Source organism: Anolis carolinensis, chromosome 6 (assembly GCF_035594765.1).
Source record: "Anolis carolinensis isolate JA03-04 chromosome 6, rAnoCar3.1.pri, whole genome shotgun sequence".
NCBI classification, from domain to species: Eukaryota; Metazoa; Chordata; class Lepidosauria; order Squamata; family Dactyloidae; genus Anolis; species Anolis carolinensis.
In genome coordinates, this window is record NC_085846.1 from 79,314,941 (window position 1) to 79,329,444 (window position 14,504).

Sequence of the window (14,504 nt, forward strand, 5' to 3'; positions counted from 1 at the left end):
TGATGAGGCACTTGTAGTCTGTTCCTGCAAACACTGCCAGGCCTTTTCACCTGCAATGTCTCAAGGCTCTCTTTTATGAGACAGTACTTGCAATGTTTGGGGCACACAATTGAAGAAGCCAACTGCCTCCTCGAGCTTCTTTGGTACCTTCACTGTCAACATCAAAGTCATAGAATCATAGAGCTAGAAGAGATCACATGGACCACTAAATCCTCAGTGATTTCAAAATTTGTGTTCTGAATGTGACTAAGTGGCTCCAACACAATATTACAATAAACAAAAAGCATTCTTTATATTGTGATCCGAAATATATTGTTATACTATGTACACGTATCACTGTTGCATGGTCTCAGTTTGAACTGACTGTTAATATGAACAAGTGACCAAACCACACTGAGTTACGAAACAAGGTTAAATAAAATATATGGCTGAATGTTATAAATTTACAACTTTTCAAATAAGTTTTTTATAACTGCGGTTTACAGTGGTCATTGCATTCTAAGAAGCTATCCTGTATTTCATTTCATGAGACATAAACTTTGTATCATTGCAGTTTTTAACATAGTTCATTTTTCAAATCCAAACAGTATGTTATTTTGAATATATCATGTGCAGTTGATGGACTATTGTGGCAGTAATTTCACTAAATTCAGATCACTAACCATTACATCTCCTCATTGATTTCTTAGCCTTTTACCAAACACTACAGTTTTATCTCTCTCTCTCTCTCTCTCTCTCTCTCTCTCTCTCTCTCTCTCTCTCTCTCTCTCTCTCTCTATATATATATATATATATATATATATATATATATACACATACATACACACACACACACACACATATATATATATATATACACACACACACACACATATACCCAAATCCTGGATTTTTTTTTTCACTTCAGGATTACTCCACATTAGACTTTCATTGTATGGTAATATCCGAAAGACCTCATAATATGTTATGTAGTCAAATAGAATGAAAAGGCTGTAACTACAGCATTACATTGTATCAAGTATTAGTCTTGAAACTTGCTTTCTCTGAAACATTTGCTGGTGGTACAACTAGTAAAGTATTCTGCCTCTGGCTAAAATCCAGTTACCTTACAACTGGACATTAAGGGAAGTGCTAGTCTTGGCAAGCTGAAGCAATGAATGATATGGCCATGGTTAAATAGTGAAATGACTGAAGTATTGTCTATGTTTTCTCATCATAATAGCAGCAGGATCAATCATATATCCCTAGTTCCGTTTAGGTACCAAACTTCTGTATTTATAAATGAATAAAATAAATGTGTAACAAACTAACAGGAATAATATAACAAACTATACCAAAGAAATCAATATTCTGAAATAACTGTAACAAATGAAATAAATACACCATAATTTAAAATAGAATATGTGCAGCTTCTGAAGATGAAGAAATAAGTAATTTATTTCAAAAGTGGTCAGTGTGGCAATGAAAGATTTTGAGTGAATAGAACTAATCAAGGTAAAATCTTCCGATACACCTGATTGTTATTTGAACTAACCAGCAGTGAATGCTGCTCTTTCAGTTTCTGCAGAGTCAAAATTTGTTTTGTTAATGACACAGGGATTCTCAAAGGGATTGTAGGAGCTTGATTCCCAAATAGTTATTGATTTTCCTTTGGAAGTCTTATCTGGTATGCTCTATTTATCTGTTTGTAAGCAGGATTTCCAATATGACCTCCAGGCATCGAGCCTGCAAGTTACTGGCATGAGTGAAATTTAAGGAAGGGTTGAACTTCTGCTTTGAACTCAGAAAAAGGGACTCAGGCCAGTTTCCAACATAGGAACAGGCAACATTCAATGCCTATATAAACAATGCAGAGCTAGATATAGATCTATAATTATATATACTAATTTCACAAATGCATTTTCCCCTGAAACATTTGCAAATCCTCTCTATATATGTGCATTCCCTCCTGCATCAATCTAGAAATATCTCTTTGTTTGTATGTGTGTGTATTTCCTCTGTAGTATTTCCAAGCCCTATATATTTATATTCATATATATCTATTTAGACATCTCTCTCTATATAGATAATTATATCTGCATAGGATTTGCAAAGACTTGCAAACATGTGAGAAAAAATTCATATATAAAAATAATGTATACACATAGTTACAGATATACAGGTATATGGAAATTTCTAGATACCTATATGTATATAGGATTTGCAAAGACTTGCAAACATATGAGGGGAAAATCATATATAAAATTAATATATAGAGATATACAAATATTTAGGTACATAGGGATTACAAAGTCTTGCAAGGGGAAGTGTTTACATATCTGTAGCAGAGATTAACAAATATTTCAGGGGGAAATTCTTTTATAAGATTAATTAGTATATATATCATCTTCTTCCTGACTTGCAAGGGCTTATTTTCCTTTTCAGAACATTCCCTTGGCTAAGAGAAAGGGAGGCTTTAGAAAAACAAACACACTGATAAGGGAGAAATATATCATATATTGCAAGCAGTGGCCTCCAGGCTCCGCTGCTGCACTGACCTTGACCCCAGCAGTGGCCTCCAGGCTCCGCTGCTGGACTGACCTGATAAAAAGGGCTGAAAAATCTGGCTTATCTTCGAGTATATATGGTATATTAATATGGGAGGAAACAATTTTTCAGATGTACCTGTGGCTTTAAATTTTAAAATCATCCCCCTGAATTCGTATTTAATGACATACCCATACATTTAAGGACTTAATGAAGTTTCTATACCTGAAAAACAAACAACATTATGCCTTGAAATAATCCAAACATGAGGTAACATGAATGTGAATAACTTTTGCTATCTCTGTCCAAGGAGGGTCATAATCAATATATTGGCCCAAGATGATAAAACATGCTCTAAGCTACCAAATCCCAAAGAGAAATCCCAAATATGTTTTTGTAGTGCAGCTTATCCTCCAGACGTCATTTGATTTCAGCTCCCATCAGCCTTATCTGATTTTAGAATGTCTTTGCCTTTTTTGTTCTTTTTGGCACTACATACAATTACATATTTTAATATACTTTTTCTCTTGTAAAACAAAGCACATGATGAACCCAGAAACACATATCTTTCATGTTTATAGAGAAGAAATAGTATGCTAGTGTCTCCAGAGTAATCATAAACCTTTTTTGTAAAATCATTTCTTTCAAAGCATGTAGATCAGTTCTTTGTTGAATCAACTTGTACAAAATGAGTAATTTTCTTTTGATGTTCAAATTTAATAATAATTAGACCCTATATGGTATTTTGTATTATCACTAAATGTATCCTATATCTGTCTTTGGTGTAGCATAACCTACTCATTGCCTGCAATTCATCTAAATTGCATAACAAGAGATAAGCTAAACACTTCAAGTTCTGACTTTATCTTAGAACATAGGGCAATATACCGCTCAGATTCCTTCTAATTAAATCTCTTTTTAAACATAAATTTCTATATTTTTGATATGAATTACTTCTATTTTTAAACATTATGAAATAGTCTTTGCTAAACTTAGTTGTACTCTGGGCAAGTATTTGCAAGATACATCTTAAGTACATTTTTAAAAACGAGACGTTTCTTTGTGTAGATTTTAATGTACATACCTGTTGAATGGTAAATTATGATTTGTTGACAACTTTCTATTGAATAATTAAGTGATTTTGCATCTGTACTTTAGAGAAGAATAAACACTCGGGTTTACTGTGATAGTAATCCTTTTATGCTACAATGACCTTTCCTAACTTATTGGGTGCAATTCTCGCCAAGTGAAGTAACTTTCTGACTTGTTTTAATTGTAGGGCATGCATGAACTCTTAGCACCCATTGTCTTCATTCTACATTGTGATCATCAAGCATTTTTACATGCAAGTGAAGCTGCACAACCAAGGTAGATATCTTATATTTCTTAAAGCTTTGCTTCAAATAACAGTACATGTAGTTTATAACATATGAAAAATGTAAAAGTCAGTATTACGTTGTGAGTTTTTCAAGCTGTATGGCTATGTTCCAGAAGCATTCTCTCCTGACATTTCGCCCACATCTGTGTTTTCCAATATACCTCACAACCTTTGAGGATGCCTGCCATATATGTGGGCAAAACGTCAGGAGAGAATACTTCTGGAACATGGCCATACAGCCCAGAAAACTCACAACAACCCAGTGATTCCGACCATGAAAGCCTTTGACAACACATAAAAGCATAGGCGGTCCAACCACCAGGCGAGGTAGGCTTTTGCCTGTGGCACAATCGTCCTGGGGGAGCCGTTGAGGCCCCGGGAGGATGCCACCACCCCCTGCCTCCTCCTTTCTGGGCCTTCCCGCAGGGGCCAGGGCCTCACGGGGGCCAGGGCCAGGCCGCACGGCGGGAAGTCCCAGCCAGGCTGCGGCGGGAAGACCCAGCCAGGCTGGCTGGGTCTTCCCACCGCGGCCCGCGTGACCTGGCCTCGCCTCCCGCCCCCCATGGCCCCGCGCCACCTGGCCCCGTCCCCCGCGCCACGGGGGAAGGGCGCCAAAATTACCTTTGCCTACTACAGAAAATTACCTAAGGACAGCTCTGCATAAAAGTCATGATGTTTGTGAAGATAAGATGAAAAGATACCAGTGCTATTACTGGCATGAAGTTCTCAAAATGATGAAGCTTTTCTACCTCAACACTGGGGTATGTTAGCAAAGGTTTTTCCCTGAGATCTGCTTATAAGAACAGTGAGAGAAAACTGACTGTGTTTCTACATTCCATATGCAACTTCTCATTTCAAATCTGGGATGAGTATATCTGTTGTTCATATGCACATTATTCAACTATAATTTTATTTTAAAATGTATCGGTTAATAGTATGAAAAAAGATCATTAACTTGATTTAAAGATGAACAAATACATTTTATTCCAATATATGGTTTCTTTTCCATTGTACTTAAGTTTAGTTACCAAAATAAGTTCAACACATTTTCTACTAGTCCTGTTGTCTTTCCTATTGCATTACTACCATCATTTCTCTTTGCAATTCTCAACAAGATGGATAGGTGGGTAAGGGTGTGGATAAATGAACGAATAGATGAATAGATAGATCAGGCATACCACTAAAATTGTGAAATGATATATGATTACCTTTTATCCAGCTACTTTGGCAGAGCCTGCATATTCTATGGGTTCTGTTAACAACACAGGAAGTTGTTTCTTGAGAATAGAACAAGTCAAAATAGGCAGACATTCTCTGTTATCATCCCAATCTATATCGAAAATTATTGCTGACATTCTCACTGTGGGGGGGAAGCATAGGATAAAAAAATGCTGCTGCATCAAATTATGGCTGTATTTGGTCTCAATCTATAAGTTGCATGCATTTCTGAATGCAAACAAGGTCAGAGTTTCCATTCCATGGCTGCCTTGTTTCAAAGTCAGAAGGGACCCCAGGACCTGCTTTTCAGAAAGCAAAGGGGGCAGGATAGGAAATCTTCAGGATACATGGGCCTTTCTATATATATGTTTGGATCCTGGCCAATCTATGCAAGTAATTTGTTATTTGGAATAATTAGATGGTTACTTCATTGTAGTGCAGACAAGGCAGCTAATTTGTTTTTGATATTTTGAGAGGGTAAGGACTTCATTTCCCTTCAGAGGAGTTACTCTTTTTAATTACAAAAGCTAGTTTTACTTACTTGTAGTTCTTGTGTGAGTTAACTAAGAAAACTAGCACACGTTTTCTAAAGTGTTGCTTTTTCTGAACAGTGAGGAAATGAAAGTACTTTTGAAGCCTGAATACCTGGAGCACGATGCCTAGTAAGTTTCAATAATTTTCTCTTCTTCTTCATTTACTTGTATCAGAATTATTAGTATTATCATGCTTATCAAATGATTGTGTTTATTTTCAGCGCAATGTTCACCTATCTCATGAAAACAGCAGAGCACTGGTTTTCAACTTATGAACATGATAGTCAAAAGGTACTTGCCAATTAAAAAAATTAATAAAATATTTTGTGTTTTTTGTTTTGTTTTTTAAACTCTAAAATCCTGGTTATCAATCAGAGGAGCTGTACAACTGCAAAACCTTCTGCAGACTTGCCTGCTAACTGCATCATCTACCACCCATTGGCCTCTTGATGTGTTCAGGCAGTTCCTTGAACAGGGCTAAGATTTTTGAGGTTTTATTTCTTGATCAGTGTTGCAACACATGAAGTTGAACAATTTGAACAGGAAAATCCGTTCATTTTAATAGATTTTAATTTTTAATTCAGTATTTGTTACCACTCCTCACACTGGAACAGCAGGAAAAACACAGATATTGTAGGCATCAGTGACAATGTTAGTAGATTGCTGATTCTTTTTCTGTTGCCACCTTATCTGACCCAAAAGAAGAATGCCAGCAAATTATAGTAATGCTGAGAAGCAGCAACTATTTATCTTGCCTGCTCTTCCTTTTTTTTTTTTTTTTTTGGAAGGGGGGGAGGGTATACCAAAAGGATGATCCGCTGGAAGGAACAGAACGATGACCCACTAGGAAATCCTGAATAGGCTCTGGCAGACATGGTGGGGGACATTACTTAATGAAAGTTACATAATAAATAGTGAATGTAACAAACCCGCCCACCCCGTGTTCTCTATCTCTGTATTTCGATGGCAGGGATTTCTGAAGTAATGATTTTTTAAAAGTGCTTATAGTATTCTCGTCAGAAATGATAAGTTACAGGCCCTCCTTGTCTCTGAAATAAAACTCAGCTGTTAGAGATGATAATAATGCTTCAGGAATCAGTTACTGAATTATTAATAAGCTGTGGTTGGAATCTCATAGAACACTATGTAACACAGTGTTTGTTCCTGGGTTATAAATGTCAATTCCTTATTCTATCATAAAAAATGGGAAAGTTTATTAAACTGCAAAAAACTTTGTTTTTGCGGGACATCCTGCAACACATTTTGCTATAGTTTTCAATGGATATCTCATCGAGTTTCAACCAATTCAACTTAGTTTGTGGCAGCTACAAAAATGAAGTTTCTGGGGTATAACAACTACTTTCAAAGTAAGTACTGCACAATTAAACAGGAATAACACTTTCAAACTACGAACAGATTTTTTTTTCCAAATTTTGTTACATAATGTAATACTTTATCAAATTTTACATTTCAAATTTTTGTTGATTCTTTAGGAGAAAGATGCAATGTTGACTCCTATTCCATTTGCCAGACCACAAGATTTAGGACCATCCATTGCTATTGTAGCAAAAGTAAACCAGATTCAAGATCATTTGCTGAAGAAGCACGATATTGAGCTCTACATGCATTTGAACAGACTAGAAATTGCACCACAGATTTATGGACTGTAAGTATATTTGATATTTTATCTAGCATGTTAGTATAACTAAATGATGACAACAACTACCAAGTTTTTATATAAATTTGATATTGTACTTTGCTATCTTGAATCCTGTTTTTTTAAGAAAGGCCAAATATAACTCCGTTAAATAAATGCACATTAATATTCTCCCTCCCCCAATAGGTTTTTAATATGTAATGCAGTTTATGGCTCATTCCTTAGGAGATGCCTACTTCAGACATTATAATACCAACAAAAAAAAGCAGAATTTAAGTTACTCATGCTTCTGCTTATGCAGGATTTTTTATAGGAACAAGTGACTTATTACTCCTGATAAACTGATACATAATCCTCAGTATTTTTGTTACATAAGTAGTTGAAGACCATAGAAGCTACAATTGTTCAACAAGGCAAGAGGGACCCTTTTCCTCTTGAAATTAGCTTTCCATCATGACTAATCTGCTAAAGAAAACAAGGGTGGGTGTGGCTAAAATCAACAGGAAGCATGGCCATCATTTCTTCTTCTCTTTCTGCCAACTCCTACACTGCCATGCTTCTACCCTTTTTCAGTTTTATGCCCCACTTTTACTCCTTTGAGTTCATCTCATCTACATGAAATTAGACCAAATGTTGTCTAGTCTGCTTTCTAATCAATTTAAAGATTAATTTGAAGAAAGCAGTATGGAATGTGTTCTACAGAAATTGGAAAAATGAAAGTGCTTGATCTTAAGCCTAGGAAATATTTTGTAGTGTTGTTCTTCCTTAGCAAAAAAACCAAAATGAAATGAAACAATTGTTCATAGTGTATAGGGAAGAAATTCTAGCATCAACCAGCTGTGTTCTTCTGAAGCATACAAATTCACCTTGCTCATTGCTTATCCCCCGGCAAAGGAGTACAGATGGCTGCATTAACTATTAGATAGTGTTCATATTCAAAATTTTGCAAATAAAGCACCCTAACAAATATAAATGAACATAGATTGCATCCCGTATGTGTGCTTAATGGCTACTAATGTTTATCTTGTTTAGTATAAAATAATGTATTTTTCCTACAAATATCAGGGTTTTATAGAGTTATTTAAAAGTGGAATGCTATATTAAAATACTATTAGCACTGTGTATCAGCGTCTCTGAACAGACAGGATTTTAGGAGGATTAAAAAACAGATGATAATCTGTGGCATGCCCAGCCTTGGTAGTGTAGGATACAATGCTGTATGGACAAGAAGAAGAAACATGTACAATCCCCTAAAAACACTATAATGGATGCTGTCTGTGTATGGACACTGTAATTAAAAAGAAATGCAGTTGAAGCTATGTGTGTGTGTGTGTGTGTCTGTCTGTCTGTCTGTCTGTACATGCGCCATCACATTGCCTGTTGACTTACGATGACTTATGAATTTCATGGAGTTTTCTTAAGCAAGGATTACTCAGTTCTTTTCTCTGCAGTATTCTTGTTATGTGCCTATATCCCTTAAAACCAAACTGTATGCTATTGCATCTTAAAGTGACTCTTCAAACTTACCATCTCTGTCTTAGGACTTTAACCTTAACAGATCCTATTACTTTAATTTCTAGCTAGAAATTATCCATAGACATTTTTTTCTTCTGAAATTTTTTTGCAAATTCTGCAAATTCTTCAACACCAGCCTGATGGATATTAACACTCCCTTTTCTAAAATGTTATTTTAGTATTTTACTAAAGCTATTACCAAATCTTTGTTTTTGATAAAAAGAAAAAAAAAAGATTTTCACAATCAATTCATTCCTCTCCTTGTCAGATCATCAAATTGATTAACAATTTTTGGAAGGTTTAATGAAGAAGTAGACTCAAAAGTTTATATTTATTTGTTACATTACAGTGGATCTCCCATTATTCTATAGCTTTGACCATGGCAGTTAAAGTGGCATCATGCTGCCTTAATTCTACAGTGGAGATGCATCCCTAGACCTTACTAGATAGTAACTTCTCCAGGAATCTGTTAGGTAGTCTCATACAACTTTATGTTAACTTCCTGAGGACATACAACATAGGATTGACTGCAGAACCTAGCAAAATTCTGAGGAGACGATTTCCCCCACGGATATTATAGGATTATTAAAGTGGAAGATACAACGTTTTATAGCAATTATTTATAATGGAAATTTTATATGGAATATTTGAAAATGTTAGAGTGCAGTGGTTAGTATACAAAGATGAAACAGTATCTTATAATAAAATATTATCTGTATCTGCCTAGAAATACTGAAATTCCAATTTCTGCAGTATTTCCAAAGCTATTTTGATTACATGCTCTTTTTCCCTTTTGGTTTACAAAATAATCTATATTTTATATAGATTGATTAGAAGGATATCTTATTTCCAAACAAAAATAGTCAATGAGAATATTAGATCTTATAAATTGTTGACAGATTGAATATCCAATATAGTTGTACAGTTATATGCACTAACAATGATTAATGCCCTAGATTAAATGGTATTTAAATGTTAATTTCTCTGACCCTTAAATCTAATAAATTATAGTGCAAAGTGATTATTATAATCTACTTCACTTCTTGTACTGGGGCTGGCACTGGTAGACCAAATGCAAGGCATATATTATACACAGTTTCAAGGAAATTTTAAATATAGCTGTTAGTTGGATCAGTTCCTACTAGTTTTTATTACCTCTTGCTGTTTTAACAAAATTAGGATTTTACTTTAAATATTTTGAAACCTAACTATCATGCTTTGTCTTCAGTACAAAAGCTAAAGACATTTTATATAAGAAATGCTAAGTAAGCACTTCTGTTGATTTTCTACACAGCTGTCAAGCACGCATTGTTATTCATGTAAGTCAGGCATTCTCAGAGAGGTGTCCAGCATTCTGATAGCTTTCCCTACAAACATTTGTCTTTTCCCAGATAGAGGACAAGTACTGATCACATTGATAACCCAGCATTTAAGTAGCAATTCAGCATAAACACTTCAGTGCATTTAAAAGAATTGCCTCTTCACACTGTAAAGCAGCTACCTTTGTTGTTGCTCTTATGCTTTCAAGTCTTCAAGTTAGGATAATCCCAAGGCAAAGCTATCTTGGGGTTTGCTTCAGAAGAGATGAGAGAGTATGATTTGCCCAAGTTAGATTAATATTGTTCCATAGATATTTTTATCTATCTAGGTAAGTTACTGTCTGCTAATATTGAGAGCAAACGTCATTTCTCTCTCTCTGAAAAGCATTTTAAGGCTAGTTACTAGCTGTCATGGAGCCTCCGGTGGTCCAGTGTGTTAAAGCACTGAGCTGCTGAACTTGCAGACCGAAAGGTCCCAGGTTCAAACCCGGGGAGCGGAGTGAGCGCCCGCTGTTAGCTCCAGCTTCTGCCAACCTAGCAGTTTGAAAACATGCAAATGTGAGTAGATCAATAGGTACCGCTCCGGCGGGAAGTTAACGGCGCTCCATTCAGTCATGCCGGCCACATGACCTTGGAGGTGTCTACAGACAACGCCGGCTCTTCGGCTTAGAAATGGAGATGAGCACCAACCCCCAGAGTCAGACACGACTGGACTTAACGTCAGGGGAAACCTTTACCTACTAGCTGTCATAGACAACAAGGTCAGATTCAGAGTGCAACTTCAGTGGAGTGGGAGGGTCGAATCAGCTCTCTGGCCTTTACATGATGCATGGAACTAATTCAGCGTAACATGGCCTTCGACTACATTAACAGAAGAACTTGAGAATAACCAGTAACTTCGGGCACATGAAAACCTTGCCCCCCTCAACTTTCCATTTGCTGTGCCTACTAGGCATGAAAATGGAGCTGTTTGTCGCCTGGAGTGACAATATCCAGAGCATGGGGGCAATTGGGGAAGAGAGGAGTCATTCCTCTTCTCCCCCCTCCCCCATCTTTGTCACTCTGGATATCATCACTCAAGGCACCAAGCGATGAACAGCACAATTTTCGTGTCCAGTGGGCACCATAAACAGAAGATTGAGGTAGGTATGATAAGGTAAGTGGTGCCAAACTGCTTTTGTCTGCTGCTTATCTGTACAAATTCTGTCCAGCTGATGGAGTGCTTCAGGAGCATGGAGTATAGCCTCCATCCAACTCCCAAGTTGACTTGAAGGTAGGCAGTTTAGCCTCCAGCGATGCTGATATAGGATACCCAACTCTGAATCAGCCTTGCCATTTTTGCCCTGCCAAGATGCACCCCCAGTGTATTTCCACTTTCCTTCCTTCCCTTCTTTTTATACTGAAACAGGCTAACATGCTTATTTCTTTCAAACAACATATTTTTTGTCCTTATTAAGCCATGTTCAGAGACTGATTTAACAGTCATGGCTAATACATATTTCATAAATTCAAGCAGTTACAGCACTGTCCTCAAATACTTAAATTTCTAATTTATATTTGTGTTTCTAACTTACTGCTATATATTGCTCTGTTTTATGCCAGATGAAAAGCGCTAACGAAATTGATATTCTTGATCCACTTTAGTTTAAGTAAGAAGTTAGACTTGTTCAATAATTTTCTCTCTTTGCATATGTGGTGTCAAAAGTGATTGGTATATAAGTAGGATGAAAGATGGGTTGAGAAATGGGAAGTATCCATTTGAGTTCTATTCTCTTGCCACTTAATTATGTGCTGAGATGTTAATGAGTAGAACTGTATAGCTGTGAGGATAGAATACAGATTTGTCATGTTATTCCTCAATGCAGGCGATGTGCTTCCAGTCTCAAGTGTTGAGAATAAAAGTACAGTTAAAGTGCATGTATGGCAAGTAAACTTAATAATAACTCTCACCAAATTTCCTGGGACCATAGGGACAGGAACCTTCTAACTGAAACATTGCTAAGTACTAAAATTAAAGTGTTATCTAATCTGGATGAAGATATTTGACCATACTGATTTATAAGTGGAAGTTGGCAGTAATGTGTTGAGATGCAGTCTTTGCTACAATTCAGTTACTATTGTAGAAGCAAGTGGAAAAGATCCAATATTGCAGTAGTGTTTATCCAAATAATGGTTCCTTACAAATCTACGTAGGAATTATGATTGCTAGAATTAATGAAAGAACAAAACAGCTGCACGTGAATGGGTTACATGATATTTGTAGCCTATATTCCACAAAAAGATAAATAAGGCCATGTGTTCCTAGAAACATTCTATTTTGATTGAGTTATAACAGTCATTTAGCTAGTAACATTTTGGTAACAGAATTTAAAATGGACTTGCATCAAAGTAAACTTTTCAGACAGATATGATTTAGAAGTGGATACCTGCAGCTAGTACTCTCCCTTTAAGAAGTAAACTTTTAAAAGATTACCAATCTGACATCAGTTCTTTCAGCTTAGAAGAGGTCTTAGCCCTTGCAGCTTTTTACATGAATATGTGTTATAGCTTAATGTTGGCATTTCAGACGTGGTATCTACTCTAACCCTCAGATCTGCTAACTAGAATAAGGCATGTCAAAAAGAACATTAAAAAGGTTGAACTTAGGAATTTGTTCTGTGTATCAGACTTGGGTGGATCTCTCAGCCCTTCTACACAAAAATGCATTCATTGTCATTTAACATTTTTGTTGCTGTTTCTCAGCTATATCATGTGTGCTTCTGCAGTGGTTGTGGTAGTTAAATAGTTGGAAATCAGAAAACCATGGTCACCCCACGGTTAAATGAGTCTAGGCTTTCAGTTGCTATACCAATGGAACAGGTGCTGTGTCAATTTTCCTGAGTTGTTAGGGGTTTGAGTATGGTCTCAGCAGCAGACTAGAGACCTGCCATTTATGGACAAGCTTCACTGAATATAGAGAAATTCATTATTAGAAGTTGGACGTCCAGATGATAGAACCATTTATTATGTCACGATTTATCAGTGTCATAAATGCCTGCACCAATAAAATCACAGGTCTTGTAACATTCAATGTGTTTAGTAACTGATAATGGTTAATTTGGGAAGAAACATATCGGGTGTGAAGGTCACAAAAATCCCAAGATAAAGAACAGGGATAGCCAAAGTGTGATTCTCTAGGTGTTGGATTGCAACTTCCAGAATTTGGTGCTGAGATACCAATCTGCATCAATAGATTTAATTTGGCAAGCCTAAACCCCTAAAAGAACTATGTTTTGTTGGACATTACATGAAAATAAAACGAGCTAAATAGTTCCTTTTCCTGTCCTGCATGACTTTACTTATTTCCTGGTTACTCCTCTTCCAGTCCAAGCAAACATTATAATTTGTTGTAGCTATAGCTTTAGATTATGAGAAGGATATTCTGGTAAATGGAATACGTTCTTAGTGGAGTAAGAAATATGAGTCATATTTTGAAAGTGAGGAAATAATTATATACATGGTAACTGATTATTTCTGTCTGTGGTATTGTAAATCAAATAGCTGTGCCTCACGAAAAGTGAGAGAATATGACTAGGATAAAATATTGCAATTTCCTTAACTCCTCTAAAATGATAGAATTATTGCAGCCTTTCATGTATAGACTCGCGGATAATGTCACAAAGTACAATTGAAGACCAAATGCCAATGATCTCCTTTTTCTTCCAGGAGACCCTCTCATTTGTAGGATTGTATGTAGAAACCTCCATGTAGGAACCAGGTTATCCACATTGAGAGAAACTAAGATGCTTTTTTCAACCACATTCATGGAAATGGTTGCTGATGCTATGGACTACAGTATTTCAGCCAATTCACACAAATGTTTCTCTATACAATCCTATAAGGGGAGAGAATCCTATAGATGAAAAATATTATGTCTACAAATAATTCAAATCATTGAAGGATTTGCCCATTGACTTGACCTCAATTATTCTGATCCACAGTGATTTTTCCACAGGTAGATAATGAAGGAAATATTTCCTAAATATACTGTAAAACTTATTAGGATCGTCAAAAGTGTCTTACTCCAGCAGCATTTTAGGAGTAATACTGCTGATTTATCACTTCTCTTATAGAAGAATAAGCTTGGGAAAGTACAATAAACTGTACAGTAGCATATAAAAAGAATTTGATCATGTTTAAAGTTGCTTTTACAGAGTAAAATTTCATAATATTATTTTGTTATTAAATTATTACACATTTCTGATGTTCGTAGATGGAGGAGTATGTTCTCATTGTTTTGTAGAACTGTAAGATCTGTAAGATTGACGTCAGTTCATATTTTTCAGAATTCATTGTGAGTTTGAATAATCACATGTCAG

The 14,504-nt window shown here is 36.0% G+C and overlaps 1 protein-coding gene across 7 annotated transcripts in view; it reads left to right on the top strand.

Annotated features, from left to right (window-relative positions):
* Positions 1-14,504, top strand: part of tbc1d5 (TBC1 domain family member 5) — a 298,355-nt gene that overhangs the window by 177,777 nt on the left and 106,074 nt on the right. For all 7 annotated transcript variants that reach the window (XM_062957598.1, XM_008112724.3, XM_008112725.3 and 4 more), the window contains 4 exons: positions 3,806-3,894; positions 5,734-5,784; positions 5,877-5,946; positions 7,149-7,321. In XM_062957598.1, the coding sequence (XP_062813668.1) occupies positions 3,806-3,894; positions 5,734-5,784; positions 5,877-5,946; positions 7,149-7,321 (383 nt within the window). The remainder of the gene's footprint in view (positions 1-3,805; positions 3,895-5,733; positions 5,785-5,876; positions 5,947-7,148; positions 7,322-14,504) is intronic.